This window comes from Podarcis raffonei, chromosome 13, assembly GCF_027172205.1.
Source record: "Podarcis raffonei isolate rPodRaf1 chromosome 13, rPodRaf1.pri, whole genome shotgun sequence".
Taxonomy (NCBI): domain Eukaryota; kingdom Metazoa; phylum Chordata; class Lepidosauria; order Squamata; family Lacertidae; genus Podarcis; species Podarcis raffonei.
In genome coordinates this window covers 26,340,525-26,365,859 of record NC_070614.1, presented here as the reverse complement: position 1 = coordinate 26,365,859, position 25,335 = coordinate 26,340,525, and the positions used below count along the sequence as shown (strand labels likewise).

At 45.2% G+C, this 25,335-nt stretch overlaps 1 protein-coding gene across 4 annotated transcripts in view; it reads left to right on the top strand.

Annotated features, from left to right (window-relative positions):
* Positions 1-25,335, top strand: part of RARA (retinoic acid receptor alpha) — a 184,947-nt gene that overhangs the window by 117,345 nt on the left and 42,267 nt on the right. The window contains exons 1-2 of one of the 4 annotated variants that reach the window (XM_053363877.1): positions 11,309-11,763; positions 13,083-13,179. The exons of 1 other annotated variant lie outside the window; for it this stretch is intronic. In XM_053363877.1, the coding sequence (XP_053219852.1) occupies positions 11,533-11,763; positions 13,083-13,179 (328 nt within the window). In that variant the 5' untranslated portion in view covers positions 11,309-11,532. Of the gene's footprint in view, positions 1-11,308; positions 13,180-25,335 lie in introns of those variants that run through there. 2 more of the 4 variants (XM_053363880.1, XM_053363879.1) reach the window with 2 other exon arrangements.

Below are 25,335 nucleotides of genomic sequence, written 5' to 3'. Positions count from 1 at the left end.
GTTCTCCTCTAAAAAATTAGCTTCAGGAGGCAGCTTTGAAATTGGCAAGATCAAAAAGTGGTCCAGAGCACAGTACTCTCTTCATGCTTAGCCACCCACCCACCCACCCACCCATTTTCATCCTTATATTGTTTTCCTCAATAATAGGGGGCTCAGTTTATTTTTCACTCCCTATGATGTGACCTATAAAGATGCTTTTAGAGGGATTAGTGTTATGAGACCCCCAGAGAGCAGTTTTTTTGTTTTTTGTTTAAAAAAGGAAAAGGAGTCTGAGGCTATTTGAATGTATTAGACAAAGTGTTTTTGGAGGGAATGGCGAAGCCCTGACTGATGTGTGTTGCGCTCTCTGCTTTAAATAAACAAGTAGGAATTCTGCACCAAGAATTCAGTTCTGTGATCTCTACATCCTATTGCTAAGCGTGAATGACTGTTTTTGGAAAGCTTTTTTTAAATAAATGCATGCAACCCTTTCCTTTGACTCAGAGCAGATCTGACTCCCAAGTTTGATGGAGACCCTTAGCAAGATATCCTCTGGCAGGTGCCCCCAGGTGAATGAGCGGTGATGGCCACCCTCCCTTTCTCTCAGGTAGCATGGAGCCCTCTCCCCCATGCTACCGTAGCAAGAGGGCAAATGGTGGTGGTCGTGATTGCTGCTCCTGGTCAGCAACTGTTGAAGCTGTGTGTGACTGCCCCATGTGGTGGATCATGGAACTCTTAGAGGCAACCTTCTCAGAGGAAAGCCTTCTGGCCTGCTGCACACCCAAGCTGGCCATTGGATCTTATTGGGCAGAAAGGCTTCCCGTTTCCATTGAGCTTTGCTTGAGCAACATAGTCTTCCTGAGCCTCTGGGACGTTGCTGTATCTCATTGGTCCTGCTTCTTGGTTTTGTCCTCTAGTACCAACTGTGTTACCATGTCATCCAACCACAACCTGTGTAGGAATAGGGATATTTCTACTCTGGCATCATTTGGACTCCTCATGTGGTGAACACAGCACAAGAGTTAGGATTTCGTCCCCACCCCACCCCGGAAAAAGAGAAATTCTTCTTCTTCTTGCATTTCCTGCAACCATAAAGTTGATACTAATACCCACATTGGCTCGGAGATACACATAATCTGAAAATGCCTGTCTCCCACGTTTTTCTGCTTGGTGTTAAAAATATTCACACATCCTCACAAATAGCATGAGAGAGGCTCAAAGATGCCATTCACTGTCGTGTGCTAAAATGCCCTTGAAGTACGTTTCCTTAGATTAATGTGAGCCCTTATGTGGAAGCAGTCCCGCTGTCTCTTCTCATTTGGGAAACTTTTGCAATAGTTGTCCAACTCCATCATCATAATTTTTCATAATTTCTATAACCCTTTCCGTATATAATTCTTATTTTTGTATTCACCCCATGCAGTAGGTTAGGCTAAGGGTTCGTTGCTTGTCCATAGGGCTACCATATGTGTCTTCCAATTAAGGTGGGCTTTTCAAGGTCCTAAACCCAAGGCCTTTGTCTCCTACTCAACCAGCCCCCTCAACTTGCCTTCTTGAGCAATGAGTTGGAACCAGCCATTTGTGGGACATGTCTGTCTAGGAGACACAGCTGCAGCAGTGTCACAACCGTCTTGCTGACCTGAGTTATATGGATGTTGTGGTGCTGATGCGACCACATTGTGCCACTTTCCCCAACCTGAGTGAGACCTGCTATACATGTGTAGCAGAGTGATGCAGTAGAGGGAACTGCATCACTTTGGCTTGCAGGTGAAGGCTAAAGTGCCATATGATAATTAACTCCCCGCAAGTAGAAAGCTAACACGACAGGGAGAGTGTTTCTAGCCTAGCCTACTTCCTGCTTTGCTAATTTCACGCTTGCAAGGCTCTGCCAAGTTCAGCTTCCAGTGACTGTGCATGCTCAAGCTTCATGCACAGAAGGAATGATTTTTTTTTATAAGACTCTTCAAAATCCCATCCCACCCCCCACCCCATAGTTGGGCAGGTGGTATGAGACCGCTGGATTGGACAGATCAGGTATAAAGGCTTTCTGCCCTTGCTTTGTCAATAGATTAGTACCTTTTGCCTGCTATGGTTTAGATTCCTAGCTTTTGTTTGAGGAACTGACCTTGGTCCCAAAGTGAAAGTCCACATCCTCCATCATCCCTAGCTAACAGGACCAGTGGGATGATGGGAATTGTAGTCTCAAAACATCTGGAGGGCCGAGTTTGGGGATGCCTGCTCCAGGTCATTAACCCATTTCCTAAATACAGTAGACTGGATTCAGAGCAAGTTAGCCATGTTCTACTTCCATTGAAATCGACAAGGCTTAGGTCAGTCATGACTCTTGTTCCATGGATTTCAGTGACTGACTTGCTCTTGTTCCAACCCAGTACACTGGTGCCTTGGTTCTCAAATGCCTCGGTTCTCAAACGCTTTGGTTCTCAAACTCCGAAAACCCAGAAGTAAGTGTTGCGGTTTTCGAACGTTTTTTAGAAGCCGAACATCCAATGCGGCTGTCAGCTATTGTTTCTGGGGCACCTGCACCAATCAGAAGCTGTGCCTTGGTTTTTGAACGTTTCAGAAGTCAAATGGACTTCTGGAACTGATTAAGTTTGATGTTTTTGTTTTTGCTATTTATTTTATGTTTTTGTTTTTGAGGCTTTTTCAATTAATTAGTTTTTGTGACTGTGTGGAACCTAGTTCAGCTACTGATTGATTGATTGATTGATTGTGTGACTGCAGAAATGGATAAAAGCCCCCCATCCAAACAATGACTATCATTAGTGCAGGTAAGAAAAAAATAATAATTTTAATCATCTACAATACTATCTTATTTATTTTATAGTACAGTACATTGATTATTGCTTTCATTTTTTGGATTAATGGTTTTGTTAGATAGTAAAATTATTGTTAAATTGCTGTTTTAGGGATTGTTTTTAAAAGTCTGGAACGGATTAATTCGTTTTGCATTACTTTCTATGGGAAAGGACACCTTGGTTTTGGAACGCTTTGGTTTTGGAACGGACTTCTGGAACGGATTAAGTTTGAGAACCAAGGTACCACTGTATTCCCTGTACCCAATCCAAAATCTTACCCTCCGCTTGCTCAGTTAACCAGAGGCAATTGCTACTCAGCTCAGGCAACCAAGTTGTTGCACTCCTGCATTAGCTGCCCTGATGACAACTGCAGAAGGGATAGTAATTAGAAGAGAATGCTCTCTACGTGTTTTCGCTTGTGTGTACCGTACCTTCTCGTTTGTCCTCATGCCTGTTTAAAACGAGGGCAGCCAAGACTAGACACAGTCCAAGATTGAAGCCAAGTCAAGCACCACTCTCCATTCTCTCCTCATTGCTGGTTGGTGTTATGATTACTTAATGCATCTACCAGTGCGTCCCTGGATGCATGCGGGGGGGGGGCACAAATTCATATGTCTTCACAGTCTCACACATAGGGGAGGATGCAATTTGCGTGCAAGCTGTCTTTGTCTTGCTGGCTCTTGGAGGTGGTGCTGGATGGAAGCACTGGGCTGGGGGTGGGGGAACCAGTAGCTGAAATGGTCTTCCAAGTGAGGCACTTGGTATTCGCCCTTCCTGGGAAGATGGCTGCGTTGGAAGCCGTAGTTAAGACCCTGAATTCCTACTCATTTCAGTGGGGAAATTTAAGCGTGAGCATAGTTCTCTTCCATTGTAAACAAGGGGTCTTAAAAGTGCTTAACTTTGGCTGGACTTTGCCCATCGTTTTAACAGCAGGGCCAGCAGTTAGTAGGTTTCTCAGCATTGCTCATTTTATTTATTTTCTCTCCTATTTATCTCTTGTCTCATCTTTTCTCATTGTTCCTTCTCCTTTCATATAATCAGCACACACACACACACCTCTCTTCATTTTGGTATATTCTATTATTTCTCCTCTTCTCACATCTACTTTGCTGTTGTTTTGGCTCTTCTCCTCTTCCTCTTCCTTTCTCTTTTTTTATTTATGTACCCCCCCCCTCTTTCTCATACATATCTCTGTGTTGTCCTTTTCTCATGCGTATCTTCGCTCTCCTCCCATATTTAATCTCTCTCTCTCTCTCTCTCTCTGACTTGTGATCTTTCCCCCCTCTTTCTTATGCTCTTTTTCTTTCTTTGTCTTTTCCCTCCCTTTCTCTTTCATCGCAGTCTCTTACTAAATGAGTCAAAACAGACATTTGTCATGTTCCCTACAGGAAGTACTGGGGGCTTTTGTTCGAAAAGCTGCTGGCTAAGCAGAGCCTCTGACTTTCTATTATTATTTAAACAGGCCCCACTGAGCTTTTTTCTCTGGAGCGCATGGAGCGCACACATGCACATGCAAACCGCCAATTCCTGGCAGGGTGGGAGGCGGGTTTGAAAACTCAATCTCTGAAAATAAGATTTCAGTCCCCATCAAATTGCGCATCAGACTCTACACATTTCGAAGGACCAGAGAAGAGCACATATTAGATAGGCTTTATTCATTTATCCTTTAAAAATCTGCACTCTTGGTGCCCGTAGAGAATTGTAGAGTTAGCAAGGACCACGAGGGTCATCTAGCCCAATCTCCTGCAATGTAGGAATCTTTTGCTCCATGTGGGGCTCGAACCCACAGCCCTGAGATTAAGTGTCATATGCTGTACCAGCTGAGCTCATTATTGACCTTAGGCTGCATCTACACATTCCTGGTGGGGTATTTCCATTGAGGTTATTTAAGGGCAACACTCTTGCTGTTGCACCGTTCACACATGCTGCAAGTACAGGAATACACACACACACACAGAGAGAGAGAGAGAGAGAGAGAGAGAGAGAGAGAGAGAGAGATGGCATTTAGTTAAGTCTTGTAAGGGTAAGAGTTCTCCCTGTCCTCTGATTTTTAGAGAAGATTTACGAGCCAGGATGGGCCTTACTCTGCGTTCCCATGATGCACGATTAAAGAGAGCAGGTGCATATTCCACTTGAAGCAGAACCCCATGTTAATCATATGTGTGTGTGTGTGTGTGTGTAAAAGCCAATTGTTCCATGGCTCAATAGAATTTGTGATGGAAATGAACAAATTGAAGTATTTTAATTGTCTACATTAAGAGTTTAAACTAATGACTTTTTTATGACAGCTAAGAACCTTTTTTAATATACTAGTATAATAGATTTCTAAATCATATTGTAGAATTGCGTATATTATCATTAATTTGATTAATGTAATCAACCTTATTAGTCCCTCCCCCCTTTCCCCACTCTCTTTCTCTCATTTTTTCGGTACTGGATTTAAACAGATATTGTGAGCTCCAATTCTGCTTTTTTTTTGTTCTTTAGAATGTTTCCCCCCACTGTAATTTTAAATATAAAAGGGAAGGTTCTTTTGGTGAGGGGGTGGGGATACCCCCCCACACACCTTGTATGCCTGCTGTTCCTTCACCTTACCTTGTGGGGTGGGGTGCTGTTGTTAAAGCATTTATTAAGCAGAAATATCCCACCATCGCCCCCCCTGCAGTGAACACGGCCTCAGTCCTTCACCTGAAATTAATGTGCTGATTTGGAAGTCCAAGGTCCAGTGGAACCCTTCAGACTCCTTTGACTAGAGATGCATTTGGGGCTCAAAATGCAGGCTTATTTCACTGTTTCCAGTGCTTAAAAAAAAAAAGTGGGTAAGGAGCCCTTTCAAAACATCCAGGGGGCAAGGGGGGGGAGAGAGGGTTTTGAATGTATTTTATAGTGGGTGGGGGTTGATCCCTGACCCTATCACCTTTTTAAGGGTCTTTTTTGAGAAGGGATGACAGGGCTTTCAAAGGCTTGAATTGCTCCCTATTTATTTACCTGTTACTGTTTTACCAGAATGGCATTGTCCTGTCAGAGACAGAAAATAGCACCAAAGTGCCCTCTTCCCAGGCATTTTCTTAACAGTGCTTACCATAAACAGCAGCAACCCCCCCCCCCACCAAACCCGGGTTGTATATCTCATGCAAGCACTTCTCTCTTGAAAGAAGATTGGGGGTTGGGGGAGAGGGGAATGTGTTGGAAGGGGGGAGATCTCAAGCCTTGAAGGTTTGATTAGAAAGAGTTTGGGGGGGTTGTGTTTGTGTGTGGGTATGTGCTTGCCGCACATTTGTAGGGCTGTTTATAAGTGCTTCCACATTGCGTCAAGTAGCTTTTGACAGAAAGCCCTGGGGAGTCTCCTTATCAGTGATGAGGAATGGCTGTTATTTTCTAGCTGTGTTTTTGTTGTTGTTTAAACATCCAACTTGGGTTTCTTTTGAATTTGAAAGTGATAAGAAAGTGTGATCCTCTTCTATCCAGCCTGCCTCTTGATGCGAATCCCTGAGTTCTTGACAGGATGGCTTAACAGCTGCCCATCATCCTATATAAACCCAATGCTTAATTTCTAGGGGAAATGTATGCTTCTTGAAAACCATTCTCAAATTTAGCCACCCCTCTGTTTCCCTTATTTGTGGGCGTTCTCTTGTTATTGTTGAGGAAGGTGTACTCTGCGTTCGCTGAGTGGCGTTTTCATCTATTCTATTCTCCTATGAGCCTGGGTTTCATCTTGGCATTTAAAACAGGGCTGAGCACATACATATCAAGGCCTGCATATAGCGCTGCCCAGAGATACACATTCAAACATTTGTGGAACGTTTTAGATATATACATGAACCCAAATGGCAGGGACTAAGTCACATGCTGAGAACCTGAATGGGCTACCATAATGGTGGACCATTCAGGGTACCATCATGTGACTTAGTCCCTGTCATGTGATTTGGGGAAGGACTGTTTAGTGGGAGAACGTCTACTTTGCATTGAGAAGGTCCCAGATTCAGTCCCCAGCATCTCCCAAGTAAGGCTGGGAGAGAACTGTATGGAATCCTGGAGTCTGTGCAGACAATTGTGAGCCAGATGGACTAATAGTCTGACTTGGTATAAGGCAGCTTCCTCTGTCCCTCTTGAGTCTGCAAGCATTTTTTAAAAAGATATAGATATTAGCATATTTTTATTTATATGGAAATTTATACCCTGACCTTCTGGTACTTACCCACGGCAGCTGACAACAATTAAGGCCAACCGTAAAATATAATAAAATTAAAATGATCAGTATTTCCCAAACTTGGCTCCCCAGCTGTTTCTGAACTACAGTTCCCATCAACCTTGACCACTGGTCCTGCTAACTAGGGTTGATGGGAGTTGTAGTTCAACAGCCATTGGGAGACCCACGTTTGGGAACCACTGGGTTAGATGATCCTCATGGTCCCATTCAAATCTGCAATTCTATTACTCTGTAAAAGCAAAACTACAATAGAATAAAAAGAGACAAATGTAGATCTTGTTCTGTTCCCTCCATATGCATGGAAATCTAGAGTGAAGGAGATGAATTCCTGAACACATCTTTAAATATGTGTTCAGGGACCGCCTCTCCTGGTATGCCCCACAGAGAAACTTACGGTCTTCAAATAAAAACATCTTGAAGGTCCCAGGCCACAGAGAAGTTAGGCTGGCCTCAACTAGAGCCAGGGCTTTTTCGGCTGTGGCTCCGACCTGGTGGAACACTCTGTCACAAGAGACTAGGGCCCTGCGGGACTTGACATCTTTCCGCAGGGCCTGCAAGACAGAGCTGTTCCGCCAGGCCTTTGGCCAGGGCACAGCCTGACTCCCTCCCTCGGCAATCTTCGCGGAGCTCTGGCCCAATGGTGGCCCTTGGCTTGAATTTAATTAATTTTATAATGAATGATTTTAGAGTGTTGTTTGTGTTGTACTTTTGTATTGTTTTATTGTTGTTAGCCGCCCTGAGCCCAGCTTCGGCTGGGGAGGGCGGGATATAAATAAAATTTATTATTATTATTATTATTATTATTAAGGCAATGCAGGAATCTGTGTGGAAAACATTGGGCTATAATTGGATATGTGATGTTTGGTGGCCTAGATATATATATATATACCTCTGAAAACTTTCTATGGGCGGATGATGTCGCTTCAGCTTTTGTTCAGGGCCTGATGATAACATTTAGCATTGGAAAGGAGTTGCTCATATTGGCTAAGAAAACCTGATGGGGAGGGGAAAGTTGTCCAAAACACAGGGCTTGGCTCACTTCCTCAAGGCACCTGGGACTATTTTGCTTTCTGTGTTTACTTGAGTGTTCCACACCTCTTCCTGTGTCATCTGAATTATGTGCCTGATTTGTGAAAGATCCTGTCTTGCAAGCAGTAAGCAAAGGAAATTTGTGTTTCACGGTATTTGGGCCATTTCTGAACAGGTGAATATCTGTGTAGAAGCTGAGGAGTAAAGTACTGGGCGGGTAGAAAATGTAATATATACAGAGCAAAAGTGTTGCACTAATTTAACTCCAGAAGGCTTTCACCTCCTGCTCAGACCACTCTTGTTTGTACAATTCATCTGTGACCCTGGAATGCAAACTTGATATGCATTCTTCTTTTTCTAGAGAAGACTAGATCAGTGCCTAGTTCTGTGGACAAATCTTCTCTCAAAATCCATGCCAATCATACACAGGGCTGCAAAAACCCTTTGCTGTGAATATCTGAATTCTAAGACAACCTGTCTAAATTGCTCATATTAAGCACGTTATTATTTTAATTTCTTACTTTGAATAATTTATTTTCCTTAAGCTAGTCGTGGGTAGGAGCATGCAGGGTGAGACTAATGTCTTGTCTCCTGACTGCTACCAGGCGTTGCTTATGGACTTAAGACTCGAAAGGTGTGCTCTTGCTTTATCAAATTGGAGAATCTCAGGTCCTGACCAGTACTCAATTCTACCCCATGCAGAATTGCAAAATGGGTATAGCTGTAGCTTTAAATTCTGCTGTAATCTTCTCATATGCCATCTGTCTGTCTGTCTGTCTGTCTGTCTATCTATCTATCTATATCTATCTATCATCTATCTATCTATCTATCTATCTATCTATCTATCTATCTATCTATCATCTATCTATCTATCATCTATTGTGTCTGTCCCCTGTAAAGAGGGGCAGGCTGTGGCTCAGGGATAGAGCACTGGTAAAGCTGAAAAATGCCATGGAGAGCCTCTGCTGGTGTAGAAAATGGAATCATGGATTTGTAGAGTTGGAAGGTACCACAAGGGTCATCTAGTCAACCCCTCCTGCAATGCAGGAATATTTTGCCCAATGGGGGGCTCAAACCCACAGCCCTAAGATTACAATTCTCATGCTCTACCAATTGAGCTATTCCATGGTGAGCTAGAGGCAACAGTGATGTGACTTGGCATCATGCAGCTTCCTATGTCCCTGAGCTAAGCCACTGTTTTCATCTTTCCCTTTGGGGAAGATTTTGGGACTGTCTCAAATGTATTTATTTAAGTTCACACACCCCAGAGAATTTTTGACACACACCCCTCTCCACCCAGTTCCTAGAACAAGGGTCGCCAACTTCTTTGCCCCAGTGGGCATATTTGCATGGGTACCATCCTACCCCCCAGCTGCTGAAACCAAGCACACACCTTACACTTTTTCTATAGACTACAGAAGGATGCTTCTTCCAAGCCAGTTTTGCTAGGGAGGTGGGGACCCTGTGGGCTCCAGGGAAGGCCTTGTGGGAGCAAGCCTTCCCTGGAAGTGAAACATCTCAGATCAGAGAAGGGAAACACTCAGGCCTTCAGTGTGCATGCACATAAATGCATGTGCACGAACACTACGGCATCTCTAGAACACAGCATGCTGTCATCTCGCATGCTGCTTCTTTTGGAAGAGTGTGCAGCAAGCAGATGATAACATTATGAGGACAGTTGCGCTTTTCTGGAACAACACACGACCGGATCCAAGCTGTCAGTAGGGAAAATTCTTTCTTGGTTGCCCAAACACCAGATTACTGCGAACTGCTTCCCCTCTTGGTAACTGCCTATCAAGATCCCAAAGGTTGCTCGGTTCGTCTGAGCTGTAGCAGTTCTATTTGGGGCACATGCAGATCTGTGAGATTAAACATTTCTAGGAAGCTTTCAAGTTTTAGTTTCGTTTCAGTGGAAGAAAGTCGGTTCATCAATTCCCCAGCCTGGTGTCAGAAACCTAGCTATTAAGAAATAATTGAATAGCATACAGCAGGCAGAGGAGGACTTTTGGAAATGTGTAATGGTTGTGTGTAGATCTGGCAGCATTCACTGGTGTGAGAATAGGTATTCGCATGAATGCGCATGCATTAGTGAAATGTTGCAGGTTTTCTGTGCTCGCATGTGTTCTTGAACGTGATGTTGCTCTGTGGAGAGCAAACATTTTGCTGTCCTCTGCCCGCAAAGTCGCAAACATGTTTATACAACTCCAAAGCTGCAAGGAGTAGAAACTTGCTACTTCTTTTAAATGAGAAATGTGATTTTCCATAGGGGCTGCTAGAATCTATGCTAGAGGCCACATTCTGCATCCCTGCTCTCTCATGCAGACTTAAAAATTCCTTTCCACTCTTTCGCTTACCTTTCATTCTGGGAGTTCTCGTTTTTGAAGTCTTGCACATTCTAAAATCAGAAGCCAGTGCCAATGAAACAGGTGAACTGATGTCGCATAGTGGTCAGAAGCATGCACTGTGAGCTGGAAATTCCCCCGTTTTAATCTCTGCTCAACTCTAAATCCACTAGGTGTCCTTAGGCAAAAGCAGACTACTATTCTGTACTGTGGGGATAAACATTCTGGCCTAGGTTACAGAATGGTTGTTAGCGAGACACTGTATGTAAATAGTTTGGAGCACATAAAAACAATTACATAAATCCTTTTTGCAAGTGTATTCCCCATCCCCCTTCTCTTCAAACACCAGCCTGGCAAATAGACCCGTGTGACTTAAAAGCTTGCTGCTTCATTTCAACCCCTAGCTGGCCTACCTAAAGGCAATTGTTGTCCTCCCTTACAGTATTTTGCATTTCCCACTTTGCAGGGCTCAGAGTGGCCACCGAGGCTGCTTTCTATCCTGTTTCATTATTCAAAACATTTTCAGCATCAACATTTCCGCAGCACCTCCTAGTTTCTCCATCGCCTAGTTAGCTGGCAGGTGCTCTGAGGCCAGGTGGGATTTGAACTGGCAGCCTTTGGCAGGTCTGGTGTGTGTGTTTCTGTGTGTGTACGTCTTTTATTCCTTTTATTTCTCCCTGCCTTTCTAATGGGTATGTAAGCAGGCTTTTCTTCCCCTGTCTCTCCGGGCTGGCCCCTTCTCCACAGCCCCCTGGAAAACCGGGCATCTCCGCCTGCGTTGTTGCTGGTGGGTCTGGCTTTTGGCTGTGCGGTGTGGCGGCGGCGGCGGCATGCCGGTGGCAGCCCTTGGCAGGAGGAGAAGAGGAGGAGGAGGAGGAGGGGAGCGCCCCCGTGATGTCACTGGGAAGGAGAAGGCCTGCGAGTGGGTCATTTGGAGGTGAAGCTTTTTTGCAAGGAGAGTTCAGGCGGAGTTCAGCTGCATAACATTACGCAAATGAGGGGCGGCTGGAGGAGCAGCAGAAACCTCCCTTTCGCAGAGGGGTGATGCAGGCAGAAGGGGCCGCCCTGGCCGCTGCCGAGCCACAGCAACCGGGAAAGAGGGGGCTCTCCTCCGGCTTGCCCTCCACTCCAGGGATGGAGAAGGCACACGAGGAGGATGCCGTGGCCGCCGCGCCTTTGTAGCTGGAGACAGCTGCCGGAGAGGCATTTTTCTATGCCTGTCATTTCCCACCCGCTTCCATCCCTCCTCCTCCTCCCCCTTCTCCTCCTCCCCCCCTTCCTTGATTTCATTCATTCATTTTTCTCTCTCCTCCTCCCCTCCCCCTCCTCCCCCAGCCTGCGCTTTTCCGCAGTTAACTGGGGCTGCGCAAGACACAGACCGCGGCAGGTAAGGAAAGAGTTAAGCCAGCTGAGAGGCGACTTTTCGTGTCAGGGAAGATTGTGCGCTGCCTTTAATCTATCAGTCCTGTACATCACACACACCACGCGACGTGCGCACACGCACACGGCGCCCCTCTCTCTCTTTCTCTTTCTTTCTCTCTCTCTCTTTTTCCCGGGGAGAGAAGAGACCGAGCAAGCAGCTGGAGAAAAATCTTCTTCCATCCAAGGAGACTCGAGGGTTCCAGGCCTCTGGCATCTCCCCAGGCATTGAGAACCTGGCAACACATTTGTACAATTCAGTTCTTCTTATTTTTCTTCCCCCTCCACCCTCTTTCCGTGGAGGGGGGGCGGGAGGACAGAGGTGGAATTTTAATATATGTATATATATAAAACCCATGAGCACAGTTTCTGTGCATTGTGTTCAGTCCTCTTGCCAGACAGGAAAAGCTATTGAATCCTAAGCAGGAAGTCTTACTTATTTTTATTTTATTTTACTTGGGTGGTTGTTTTTCTAGCGCGTGAGTGTGTAACTTTTTCTACCCTTTTTCTGGAAGGAGTTGCTGCAAAAGAATAACCCCCCCTCCTTTTCTCCTCTTTCCTCTGGTTAGTTCTGGAGAAGGAGAGGGGGAGAGAGAGAGAGAACCATGGAACTGAACAGGAGGAGGATTTGTGACCAAAATGCTCTCTAAGACCAGGGAACCGACTTCTTCAAAGAATACTGCTTTTGGAAAGGCTTGGATTTTATTGTTGTCTTTTTTTGAAAGTAAGAATTCCATTTTTTCTTTTCTGTTTTTTTGGATTTATAAATATGTTTCGGTCTTGAAACGGGAGAAGCATTTCAGACTGGATTGGCTGGCTTGTTTCCCAAGGGATATGCTTGGAATAGAAGATTGAAGACTTGAATATTATCTTTTGGTGTGAGTGTGTATGCGTGTGTGTTCTTTTTAAAAAAAAAAAAAAAACTTTTAGCAAAAACACTGGTGGCCAACTCAGCCTGTTTGGCGGATTCCCCAGCCGCTTTTGGATTCCCTAAATACCTCCCCACTAGGGATCGAGAGAGAGAGAAAGGGAGAGAGAGAGATCAGAAAACAACCAGACAAACCTCCCCTCATCCCTCTGGATTCATCATCATCACCACTGTAGGATTTTGCTCTTTGGTCTTTCGTAAACCAAACTTTTCCTCTTGCTTCCCTCCTTCCCGTTCCCCCACCAGCCCCCAACCCTCTTACCCTCTTCTTCCGCCTGGAGAAGATGTACGAAAGTGTGGATGTAGCTGGTTTAAACAGCAGTCCTAACCCCTTCTTCATGATGGATTTTTACAACCAGAACCGTGCGTGCTTGATCCAGGACAAAGGACCCGGGAATCCCAACCACCCTTACAGCACCCCTGTCCGAAACCAGCATTGGAACAGTTCCAACCACTGTACGTATTACGAGATCTCTCCAGGGCCTGAACCAGCTGGGGTGACAAACCGCCCCCCCCCCGTCCATTGCCCTTCTCCCCCCTGTTGGCCAGCTTTTGATCTTATTAAGAAAGATCAGAAGCTATACCGCGAGTGGTAGTGGGTAGCTGGGTAACATGGACTCTGTGTCACCTTTGAAATTTGAAAGCCTTGGTTTGTTTGTGGACTGTGTCAACCCCCACCCTGTTGTGATAGAGGATGGGGGGGGCTTTGGGATCAAAAGCTGGGACTGCAGTGTGCGTCTAATGTGTATGTGCTGCTGTGCTGCTGCTTTACATTGCATGTTGATATCTTTTTTTAATATGTGTTTTTTGAGGGAGCCGGGTTCTTCTAAGACGTGGGGCTTCCCCTTCCACGTACTCCCTTGAATGCTTTCAGGTTTTCGCCTTTGGGTTTCCGCTTAATCTGTGGGTGTTGGTAAATATAGCTAATTCTACGTTGGCTGGTTGACTGTGTGTGCCGGTTCTGTGCAAAGGAAAGGAAAGCCGTCATTGCCCATAAGAAAAATTCCCACACGCACAGTGAGAGTTTTGCGTTTGGGCAAGGGGACTCCCCCCACCACTTTTTCTTCTTTTTTTTAAAAAAAAGAGTGCTGGTGTGTTTCACCCCACCAAGCGTTTGTTGGGGGCTCCTCCCTTACTTTCGGGAAACTCTCGATCACCCAGATCGGAAATATTGTCATCCGTGTTCGGAACAAGGCAAAAACTTCTAATCTGTCTCTGCTCCACATAAACATTTTCGCTTGCTTTCTTCTCTCTCTCTCTCTTTCTTGCTTCTCTCCCCCCCCCCCCGCCATATTCCCCAGCGGTGGATAACACAGTCCCATGGCCTATTTAATTTCTTCTATCTGTTGTTAAGCCACTGTTTCTAGGTAACAGTTGGGAATCGCATTTGGATGGGGAGGGGTGTTTTTGTTTTTGTGATTTTGTTTCTGTAAATTTGAGCCGGTTTCTGAAGTGGAAGGAAACACAGCAGAGGTTTGCTGTGTCAAGTAATCCCCCCCTTCTCCTCCCTCCCCTCCCCTCCCCTCCCCTCCACACCCCACCCCTCCAGCTGGGTGTTCAGTTCCCAGCTCCTGATAAGGTCTCTGACAAAATCCAATTAACTAAATAGTACACCAAGCCTTTTTAATCTTTCTATATATACATATGCGAACGGCCTCTCTCTGTGGGTGAGTGGATGGGTGGGTGAGTGAACAGAGAGGGGGGGAGAGAGAATGGTGGCATGGAAAATAGACTGAATTTGGGGTGTGGATCCTTCAGGACCTTTTGCAGAGTGATGCCTTTAAAAAAAAGTGTTGCATCTTCACATCCCCCCAGAATGGACAAGCCTTACTGTAACCACAGTTCATTCTCTGCAAAAATCCTCAATTCCCTGTGTCCTCTCCCCCCCTCCCCAAATCCCTTTCTTGTCCAAGTAAACCTTATTGTTCTTCCTAAACCTCTCCCTAATTGCTATCCCAGGCCCTTCCTGGAGTGTGTGGGTTTCTAATCTGTCTGTGATTTGGATTTGAGTTATGTGCGTTCCCTTCCTCCCTTCCAATTTCTCTCCCTTTAGTTATTTCCCAGAGAATTATGTGTAGGATAGGGTAGGGTTGCTTTTGAAACTGTAGTTTCTGTTGCAAAGAATTGTGGGGAGGGGGCTGGACCATTGTGCACTCCCATCTGGGAAACGGTGCAGAGGGTGAAATTTGCAGTGATTATTATTATTATTTTAACCCCAAACTGCATACTACTTAGATATACTGTCCTGTCGGTTTGAAACCCAAACTTCAGAGATAGCTGCCTGGGCCTGAACAGACAAACTTCTCAAACTTTCTCCTAGAGAGCCACCCCGCAAAAACACCTTGACTTTCATGACTCCCCTCACTTTTTGCAAAAATGGTGACTTTGATTTAACCCTTAACGCACTTTTAACTTCTCTACTGCTCTCTTATCTGGAGAGGAGTTAGAGCAAAGAATTGCTAGGTGGGCATTATTAATAGGGGGGGGGCAGGCTCACTCTAGTTGCCTTCATCTCTTGCAAACTGGGCAGAGACAAGAATTTGCTCCTCCTCAAAAGTGTGGTGTGGTGTGCACATAAACAACAGGTATGAATAATAAGAGCTTTGAGCATTTAAGTACATTCTTTTGGGATCAGTGATTGCAATCAGCAGGAAAGGTAAAGGTTTTACTGGCCTGTGCCAAATCATGCTGGAGGGGGGGAACGTTCCATTTCTTAATGCTTCCTTGGGGGGGCAGGGAAGAAGGGGGTCTTTCTGCATACAGAAAATCCACTTGTGTGAGAGAGAAGGCTTCTACCTTAACATTCTCAGTGTCATGCTCTTTTGCTATGGGGGGGGGGAGAGGGATTCCACTGGTTGTCCTGTAATGGAGAGCATTCGGGTATTCACCTCCTCTGCTTGTGGTGGAACAGTCCCAAGGGAACACGGGCTGCTTGATTCTGCTGACTTTTTCAACCAGCTCCCAGTAATTCATACGCAGCTACCCTGAAACTCAGGCCAACATTATTATCCCCATTTTACAGATGCAAGGCCTAAAGCTAAGAGATAGACGCTTGCCACCCATGAGTTCAGGGCTTAGGTGAGATTTGAACTAGGGACATCCCCAGCAACTGATGTGGGACACTGTAGTGTAAAATAATAATAATAATTCTATTATTTATACCTTGCCCATCTCACTGGGTTCCTCCAGCTACTTTGGGCAGCTTCCAACCCAATAAAAACACAGCAAACACCAGACATAAAAAACTTCCTGATACAGGGATGTGTTCAGAAAGTTGTGTAGGTTATATATTCCCTGAACATCTGATGGGAGGGCATTCCACAGGGCGGGTGCCACTACTGAGAAGGCCCCTCTGCCTGGTTCCCTGCAACTACACTTCTCACAGTGAGAGAACCGCCCACATGAATGCTGTGACATTGCTTTGCATTTATACTTCTGTTCTTGCAAACACAGATCAAGGCAAAACAAGAATGAGCCTCTTAATCTCAGAGTTGTGGGCTCGAGCCCTATGTTGGGCAAAAGATTCCTGTGTTGCAGGAGGTTGGAGTAGATGACCCTTGTAGTCCCTTCCAACTCTACAGCTCTTTGATTCTATGAATGGGTACAATGTGGTTAGCAAATCCTACAAGGCCCAATGGAAACAGGAAAGAACTACGCTGGTTCGATCTGTTGGTGGCTGAGTTAATATCTCTAAGAAAGGAATCTCCTGAGCGAAATCCAAAGATTTCCATTGCCCCTTCTCAGCACAGTTAGCCAAAGTAAGTCTGTATGTACCTAGCCTGTATGTTGTGTGCCATATGAATATTGACTCTGCTCAAAACATTTATTGCCAGGTCTCTTCCCCACGGTAATATTCCGTGCAGCGACATGGCAAAGCTTCTTGCCAACTCTGGTGAAAGACACGCAGAGCTCCCAGGGCAGCTCTGCACTTTCCTGGGGGCTGCTGGCTTGCAGATGTGGCCCATGTCTGGGTAGATGCACGCAGCAAAGAAATTACCAGTTTCTGCATAGGGTGCTGTCACAGGGAAGATTTGTCTTTTTGTGTTATGCTGTGGGGGTGTAGAGAGCGATCATCGTTTGAACCTGCCTGAGATATTGGATGAATATTGGATAAGGATGAATACTCCAGTAGCTAACTGTGTGCAGTATTTTTAGTTTGCATGGTCTTTATGCTGCTGCTGCCGCCGTCGCCATGGACAAATGGTAGTTAGGGAATTGCTCCTTCCAGCGAGAGGACGTGGTTTGGAGCCCACTTCCAGTGTGACTTAGTGGCCTGTGGACAGAATTATGGGATTGGGAGGTTAGGGTTCACATCTCTGCACAGCTGCAGGCCCAGGTCACTGTCCCTCTTCCTCCTAGGCTATCCTATTTATCTCTGTGTGTTTGCGCCATGAGCTGTGTTTGTATTGAATCACTGAGGCGGAGATGTGATTGTGTTTGAGTGTGTTAGATAACACAGACTCATAACAAGGTTGATATGAGGATAAAACGGAATAATCCCCCGTGAGCCACCCAGAAGACCTTGGTGGAAGGGCAGGGTATAAATGCAGATAATAAATAACATTTGCAGCCATCCTCCCCTTTCATCACGTAGGAAAGCCTCTGTTCCTGTTTTATGCATATTTTGTAATTTCTTTATTGAAAAATAAAAAGTACATAAGGGCAAGTGTGCAGAGTAAGATAAGACTTCTTTGTGTGTGTGTGTGTGTCTTACCTTACTCTGTTCCTGTTTTATAAATGAAGAACTGGGGCACAGCTAAGGATCAGCTTCACTATAATGCAGGGACGAGGAATCTGTTCTTGGCATCTGCCTGTCTTGAGAGACAGTGGAGTGCCTCCTCTCTGGGGCACAAGCCCTCCAGATATTGTGGGTCTCCAACCCTAACAACTCCAGCCAGTGTGGCCAATAATCGGGGCTCATGGGAGTTATAGTCCAGCAACATGTGGAAGGATACAGGTGAGCCTTTGGCCAAGGTGGAGCCTGAGCTCAGGTTCCTCCATGAACCAAGCCCATCAGACTAACCACTGTCTCTCATGCTTACACTGAGAGATCAGTCCATGCGCTGTTTCCTGCCCCACTGCAAAGTTGAGAAGATGGGGTTTAATCTAGGAAGTGGCTTTGCTCTGCTCCTACGTCCGCATGTTTCGTGCTGAGAACCCTTGCACTGTAGTTGCCATGTCTTTAAGGGCAGTTCCATGCTTGAAAGGACCCATCCTTCCAATTCCAGGTGGGTGCCACACCATAGAAGAAACTGAGGCCCTCCATGGCTCCGTTCTGCACTTCCAAGTCTCTTTTATTTCAGCCACCATTTTCAAAACTTCGATGTGGATAGGCTCGCCTTCGAACCGAGAGCAAACTGGAGCAAATGTGCATGCGTGCACACCAAGAGAATAACCGGAGCGCACACACAAAGAAACCCAAGGAGCAGGAAAACACACACACACACACACACACACACACACACACAAAATGAGGAATGTGCAAACAGAGGAACATATGTCTGGATAAGAACATATAGCTGAAAAGCCACACCCTCGAGCAGCTTGCAAAGCAGCTAAGCGGAGAATGGCAGCCACAATAAAATGCAGAATCCAACACGCTCAAACATAGTCACATTTCTGCCGTGATGATTCAACACAAAGTAAATACATGGCTAATGTTGCATCTCTACACACACACACACACACACACACACACACACACACGAAAGCTCTACACTGCTGTATCCCTTTCCTTTAAACACAGAGGGCACAGGACAAGAGAAAATGCAGATGCACAGAATAGCTGTGTGTGGGGGGGGTGATGGAGGGGGGAAGAGAGGCAGGAAAGAGGAATTTAAGGGCCAATATCCGGCTGCTGCTTACCATCAATGTCTGAAATTCCTAGCTGGCTTTTCTCTCCCCTCCCGCCCACCACCTTTTCTCAAAAGACTCCCTCCCTCCCTCCCTCCCTCCCTCCCTCCCTCCCTCCCCACCCACCCACCCAACTCCTGTTGTTTTCCAAAGGGACTTGGCCACATCCATCACACAACCTGGTCTACCTGTATTTCAAGCAAACCTGACATCCACTGGGCTCCTGCAGCTCACTGGCTTCCTGGGGTGTTCCCTGTGAGCAATATTTTGCCTTCAATCCACATGGGGGCTCATTAAAGCTTTTAGGAGCTACTTTGTGGGTAGCTGCTCTCCCCCCCTCACACCTTGGGGACCCCCCCATCCGTGCATCCACCTTTCGCTTGGTTGGGGAGTTCTCTTTCCTCCCCACATTTCTTCAGATTCTGGTTTGTTTCCTGGGTTGTTAAGTCTGTTCTCTCCGCTGCTTGTAATGTCCTTCTTACCTTCTCCTGGCAGACCAGGAGGGTTCCCCCCTCTTGGGGATAATTTGCTTTGCTGTTTCCATGCCCTGGCACCCCCGCCTGCTGTTTGTTTTGGAATGGGGGGAAAAACCCACATACAATGAAAACAGCTTTCAGAATCTCCGATATAATAAGGTGTTTGTGTCCGAATAGGTTCTAGGGGTGCCCATGTAGAATGTCAGGCTTGTCAGGGTGTGTTGTGTTGATACCTTCATCCCCAGCCCTCCCTCCAAAACCCAGCTGGCTGCTTCCTTTTGGGAATCTGCATGCTTGGCTTTCATCCTTTTTCTTTTCTGGTTCCTGCCTTCTGGAGGGGGGGGGGGGATGGGATCGGCAGCAGGGGAGAGCTGCAGAACCGGAAGTCAGGGATGTCTGCAAAGGGGTTATTTATAGCTGAGGCTGGCTTTCCTGGAGCTTTGAGTGGCGCAGAAGGGAAATCTCTGGCAATTCCGTATGGCTCGCAAGGGAAATCCTTTTGGCGTAGATTTAAATGGGAGAGGGCGTTCTGCATCACCAAAAGAGGCGGTGGGCTCCTTCGGAAGCCTTGCGGACTTGTTTTCCAGGCTGGCCCTGGTTTTCCTTTTCTTTTCTCTCCACCCCCCCTTTTTTGTTTGTTTGCAAGAGGGCACCTTGTGTTTAAAAGCACGTCCACCAAGGGCTAGAAAATATGCCAGATTTTTAAAGAGACAGCACCCATTTTCCCCTGCGTACAGGCAGCTTAAGACTCCAGGGTTTTTACCAGACCAGTTCATCACCCCAACATTTGAATAGGAAAGACATTTATTTATGCAGTTCCACATAACTTTATAGACCACACCAACACATACACCATAACCCCACAGGTACAGATGAGTTCAGATGAGGCCATGGTCCAAGGAGACCAGAATTCCGCAACTGAAATAAGCTTTGTGCTTTAAGCAGATTCGGCATAATGCATTATGTTTACAGAGATGAAATTGTGAGGCATGAACCAATCATCAATAGGGCTGGAAGGCATGGAGATATAGGGCTGTTGTAATGTCAGTAATAGGGCAAAGGAAGTGCACAGGTAACCAAAGCATAAATTCTTGGATAGCTTAGTTGGTTAGAGTGTGGTGCTGATAACGCCAAGGTTGCAGGTTCTATCCCTGTATGGGACAGCTACATATTCCTGCATGGCAGTGGTAGGGCTAGATGATCTACAGGGTCCCTTTCAACTCTGATTCTATGATTCTTTCAGCCCCGTGTTCTGAAATTTTACTTCACATCTCCAAGCTTATTTCCAAAGTCATGAGGACTAGAATTTAGCTGTGTTAAATCTGGTCCCATATCTCAGGTTCTATAATTTATGATTTTTTTTTTGAGTAACCCCATGTCTTCGGTGGTGAAATAAAACACATTGACTACAGCTACAGTTCAGATTCTGAAGATATGGGTTCAAATCCTTTCTCAGATACATTCCTGCGCTCTTGCTAGTAACTTGGTCTGTAAGGAGGGAGTCAGATAATCATCTTTTCCCAAAGGGCGTTAATTTTTGCGGTTACTGAGGGGTTGGGACTAAATGGAATTAGTTTGTCTGTCTAACAAGCAATTGATTCTCCAGCCAGCACTTACTGGGTGAGCTGTGACAGTATGACCAGGAGTCTTGAACTGAAATCATAGCTGAGCTATGAAAGCAAAGGCAGAGCGATGACATATCATCAGTGGTGGAATTGGGCAGAGTCAAACAACTACGGAGTTTCAAGGGAAGATTATGGAGTTCTGGCAAAATGTTTCATTTGCATTCCTCATAAGGTATAATTATCTCAGCCTCAGTTCCTTCAGCCATAAAAAATGGGCACATTAAATAACCACTTCATAGGATTGTTGTGAGAGATGGACTAAGATAAAAACTGCAAATGGAAATTGTAATAGGAGTAAACCCTGTTCCTTTCAGCAGAATTATGCATAATGACTTAATAATAATAATAATACAGTGGATCTCTAGTTATGTACCGCTCTGGATACGTAACTTTCAGGTTATGAACGCAGCAAACCCAGAAGTGTATACTTCCAGGTTTCGCTGCGCACGCATCCGCAGAATCGCTCAATCGCGCCGCGTGTGTGTGCAGAAGCAGCATCTCTGCCGACGGACTTTTTGGGTTGCAAAATTTAATTCGTATCCGGAAGATCCACTGTAATGGTAGTAAAAATATAATAATAATAATTTATTTAATTCTTTTTATCACCTGTTTTTTAGAAACAGCACAATATAAGCCACAATAATACAAAATTAAAGATCAACTACCAAGGAAATAAATAGCCTTAAAAAAAGAAAGAAATGTCTGCAGGATAATACCTTACTAGCTATGTGTGGCTATTACAATGCAGAGATCAAAGACTGACCCAGTTCACATGTCACAGTAAACCATAGTTAATGGTTTGCTGTGAGTGTAGTGATTGCTCCCACTCCTTTCCTGATGGAAGTGGGATAAACAAACCACAATTCCTGGCTTATTGTTCTGTCCAAACCAGATATGGTTGCCTTTTGACTGTAGGTTTGAACATGTGGCAATTGTTTTCAAAGCCAATCTAGCTCAGCTAATTGATTTTTATCAGTGTGGGAAACTTCCAAAGCATATTTGAGAGGGCGCCATGTAAGTTGAGCATTTCTGAGAAAAATTAAAACATGTTACTATTAAAGATTTTTTTTAAAAAAAAAGCTGTCCAACACAGATATAAAAGAAGAAGAAATATAGTTGGGCAAATAAACTTTACATCAAGTTGTAGAATGTTATTATAATTTATTACAGCAGGTAAATTGTTCTATTGAGGATATAGATGAACTCTTGAGTAAAACGGAATTGCCAGGAGAAGATGATAAACAAGAACTGGATCTTCCAGTTTCTGAACAAGAAGCAATTGAAGCTGTTAAGATTTTGAAAATTAATAAGGCACCAGATCTTGCGTCACTTCAGAATAACGCAGAAAGATTTATAATATATTAGCCTGCCAATTAACTGATGTTTTCCCAGAATATACTACAAAGGACAGGATATTGAACACATGGTAGAGTTTGTGTTTTTCTTAATTCTGGGGGAAAACCTTAATCAGATGAGTCACGTCAACTTACATCCTTGCTCAGTATCATACAGTGGTTTAGTGGTACGTTTTGAAGTGCAGGAGCTTATCATGTCAACTCCCATAGCTACACCCCTAAGGAGAGTCCAATTATTCAGCCTCGGGAGAGTTGGGTGATCTCAGGACACTCACTGTCTCAGCCTCACATACCTAACAATGGGATCATATGCAAGGCCAGACCCGTCCTCCAATTCCCCAAGCTTACAGCACTGTCAAATACTGCTCCAGTAGATGATGTCATTGCTCCTCATGTGAAAAAAACAACTGGAGTTGTGCTCCTCCTCATTCCTGCTCCACTACACCACTGTTGATTTTATAAAATGTTGATGTCCATGTTAAAACTGCTCAGTGGAATTATATCTTAAGTATGGACATAGAAACCAATCAGGCTTTTTGAAGGGGAGGAAACTAACCCATAGCAAAAGGTTTTGAACATTATTATTTACAGATGGCAATAATAATAAAGCTGTGTTACATTTTACTGGTGCTGAGAAAAGGCCTTGGATAAGGTGGAATGGACATTTTTCTCGAGGGCCTTGATCTTAGTCGGCATCAGACCATATACAAGTAAAGGAATCCATCTGATTTGCAAGGTACCCAGTGCAAAAGTTATACCATCAGATAAAATCACATTACCATACGGGACTAAGGAGGCCCTTCCATAGTCTTCACTCTTGTAATAGAGGGGGCTCCCTGGTGCAGCTTTTAGCAGGAAAGTTGGGTTGCAAGTCAACCAAAGACAGGCTAAAATAACATAATTTGCATAAATGGTTTGTGCTAGGAATAGCCTGTCCTCCAGTCATGGCAGATTGCCAGAAAGCTTGGCCATGTGGTCAGGGATGATGGGAGTTGTAGTCCAGTATATCTGGAAAGTACCACATAGGCTACCCCTGTTGTTTATGTAAAAAGAAAGGCAAGATTCCCTTCCACGTCTAGTGGTTTTCACATGGTCTGGCAGTTCCCATACAGTGGTACCTCTGGTTACGAACTTAATTCGTTCTAGAGGCCCGTTCTTAACCTGAAACCATTCTTAACCTGAGGTACCACTTTAGCTAATGGGGCCTCCCGCCACCAGCACATGATTTCTGTTCTCATCCTGGGGCAAAGTTCTTAACCCAAGGTACTACTTCCGGGTTAGTGGAGTCTGTAACCCGAAGTGTTTGTAACCCGAGGTACCACTGAACTGACAATCATTTATCGCAGTCCAGAGTTGCAGGAGAGTGCTGGATTTCATCTCACTGCACCAGAATGCTGCCAAGAATATTGGCTCTGGCAATTTGTGCTCTTGTCCCAGAATTCTCTGCCATGATGGGAATTCCTCTGCAGGCAAATCCACGTGGAAAGGTCCCCGTTGGGCTGAGAGTAGAAAGTTTGTAAATCGCAGGAAGTCCTCCCTAGCAGCATCCTATCCCTCAAGGCCACCTTCTGTAACCTAAAACAAATCCTCACTTTGATAACGAACAAAGCTCATTGTCTCTGGAGTTAATTTTTTGCTCTTATCCTCCTGTGGTTTGACTAGATCAGTGGCCAAGGTGGTTTGTTTTAATAACTTGAAGACTTCAGAAAGTTTTGGGGGTGAGAACGTGAGCTTCGGTTAGTGCTCTCAACCCCTTCCGCCTCCATGAAATGTTTTAACTACCATACTTGAGGACTGGTGTGGGAAGCAAAAGGGAATTCTCCCCAGCAGCTTTGAAGTAATTAAGGACTTTGGGGTGGGTGGGTGATCTTTTAGCTGTTTTCTTGCAAAGGGAGGGTCTGTGAGAAATGGTCGGTAGGGGTGTGATAGATTATGGGGTTTTAAAATCAAAGTTAGGAGGGCTTCTGCGGAGGTGGGGGTGGCAAGAAGGCTGGGCAAACTTGGGTGCCCTCCAGGTGTGGGGTGGCAGTTGTCCCCTGCAGTTGAACCCAGATTTTCAGCTTTCCATTGCTAAGTGAAGTCAAATTTAAAACGCACATTTAAAACAACATATTACTCTCATGTTTCTGTGATAAAGTGGCCTGCTCCTACATTTCAGTGTTTTACTTCACTTCTCATGCCACAAAAAAATCAGATTTTTTTTAAAAAAAATCCTGTGGTCACCAGTGCTGGCAGGAAGGGTGCAGTTGACTAGAGTGTAGAAGAGAAGAAGAAGAAGAAGAAGAAGAAGAGTAGTAGTAGTAGTAGTAGTAGTAATAGTTTGGATTTGATATTCCGCCTTTCACTCCCTTTAAGGAGTCTCAGAGTGGCTGACATTCTCCTTTCCCTTCCTCCCCCACAACAAACACTCTGTGATGTGAGTGGGGCTGAGAGACTTCAGAGAAGTGTGACTGGCCCAAGGTCACCCAGCAGCTGCATGTGGAGGAGCGGAGACACGAACCCGGTTCCCCAGATTATGAATCTACCGCTCTTAACCATTGCACCACACTGGCTTTGTAACAAAACAAAACCTTGTTCTAACTATTAAACAGGTAACGCTTGGCCTTGAGTTGTACCACTTCAGGCTGCAGGTATGGGAGCTCCTATTCCCTAGTAGCATTCTGTGAAAAAGATTCCTCACATGTAGAAAAGTAGTCTCTCAGGCTTGGCCAAAATCCTTCTGACTGAAATCCTGGCCCTATTCAGGCATTTGCATGAGTGTGCGTGGACTAAAGGTCCCCAATACGCCTGTGTGTGTCTGTTTCAGAGTTTCCCTGCATTGAGAGGAAAGATCTGAAGGGCATGTTCTAAGCAAAATGCACTTCAAATCTCCTTTCGGATCTTCACTCTCAAAGCAGGAAAGTCTGACGCAGAGCCAGCGTTCATGGGGATGTTGTGGGTGGGCACCCCACACACATTCACCCCAGATGCCACCAGATGCCATCTTGAAATGATTCAGATGACACAGGTTTATCACCACAGTAAGAACTAAAGGCTGAGAGTCAAATCCCATCCCCCCCTCCATTTTGGGTCATGGCTCCCCTAGGCCTTCGGGAAGTAAACGCTAGCTCACAAGGTTCATGTGAAGATGAAAAGAAACGACACACATGTTGCTCTGAGAGGAACTCTTTTGGTAGGAGGCTGGTATGCAAAACGCAGCCAGGTTGCAAAGGGAAGGGCCTTCTGGGTCTGTCTAGCTTGCCTGCGAAATCTGGAGAACTTCTTACATCTGAAACACTCCTGACCATTCCTTCCCGCTGCAAG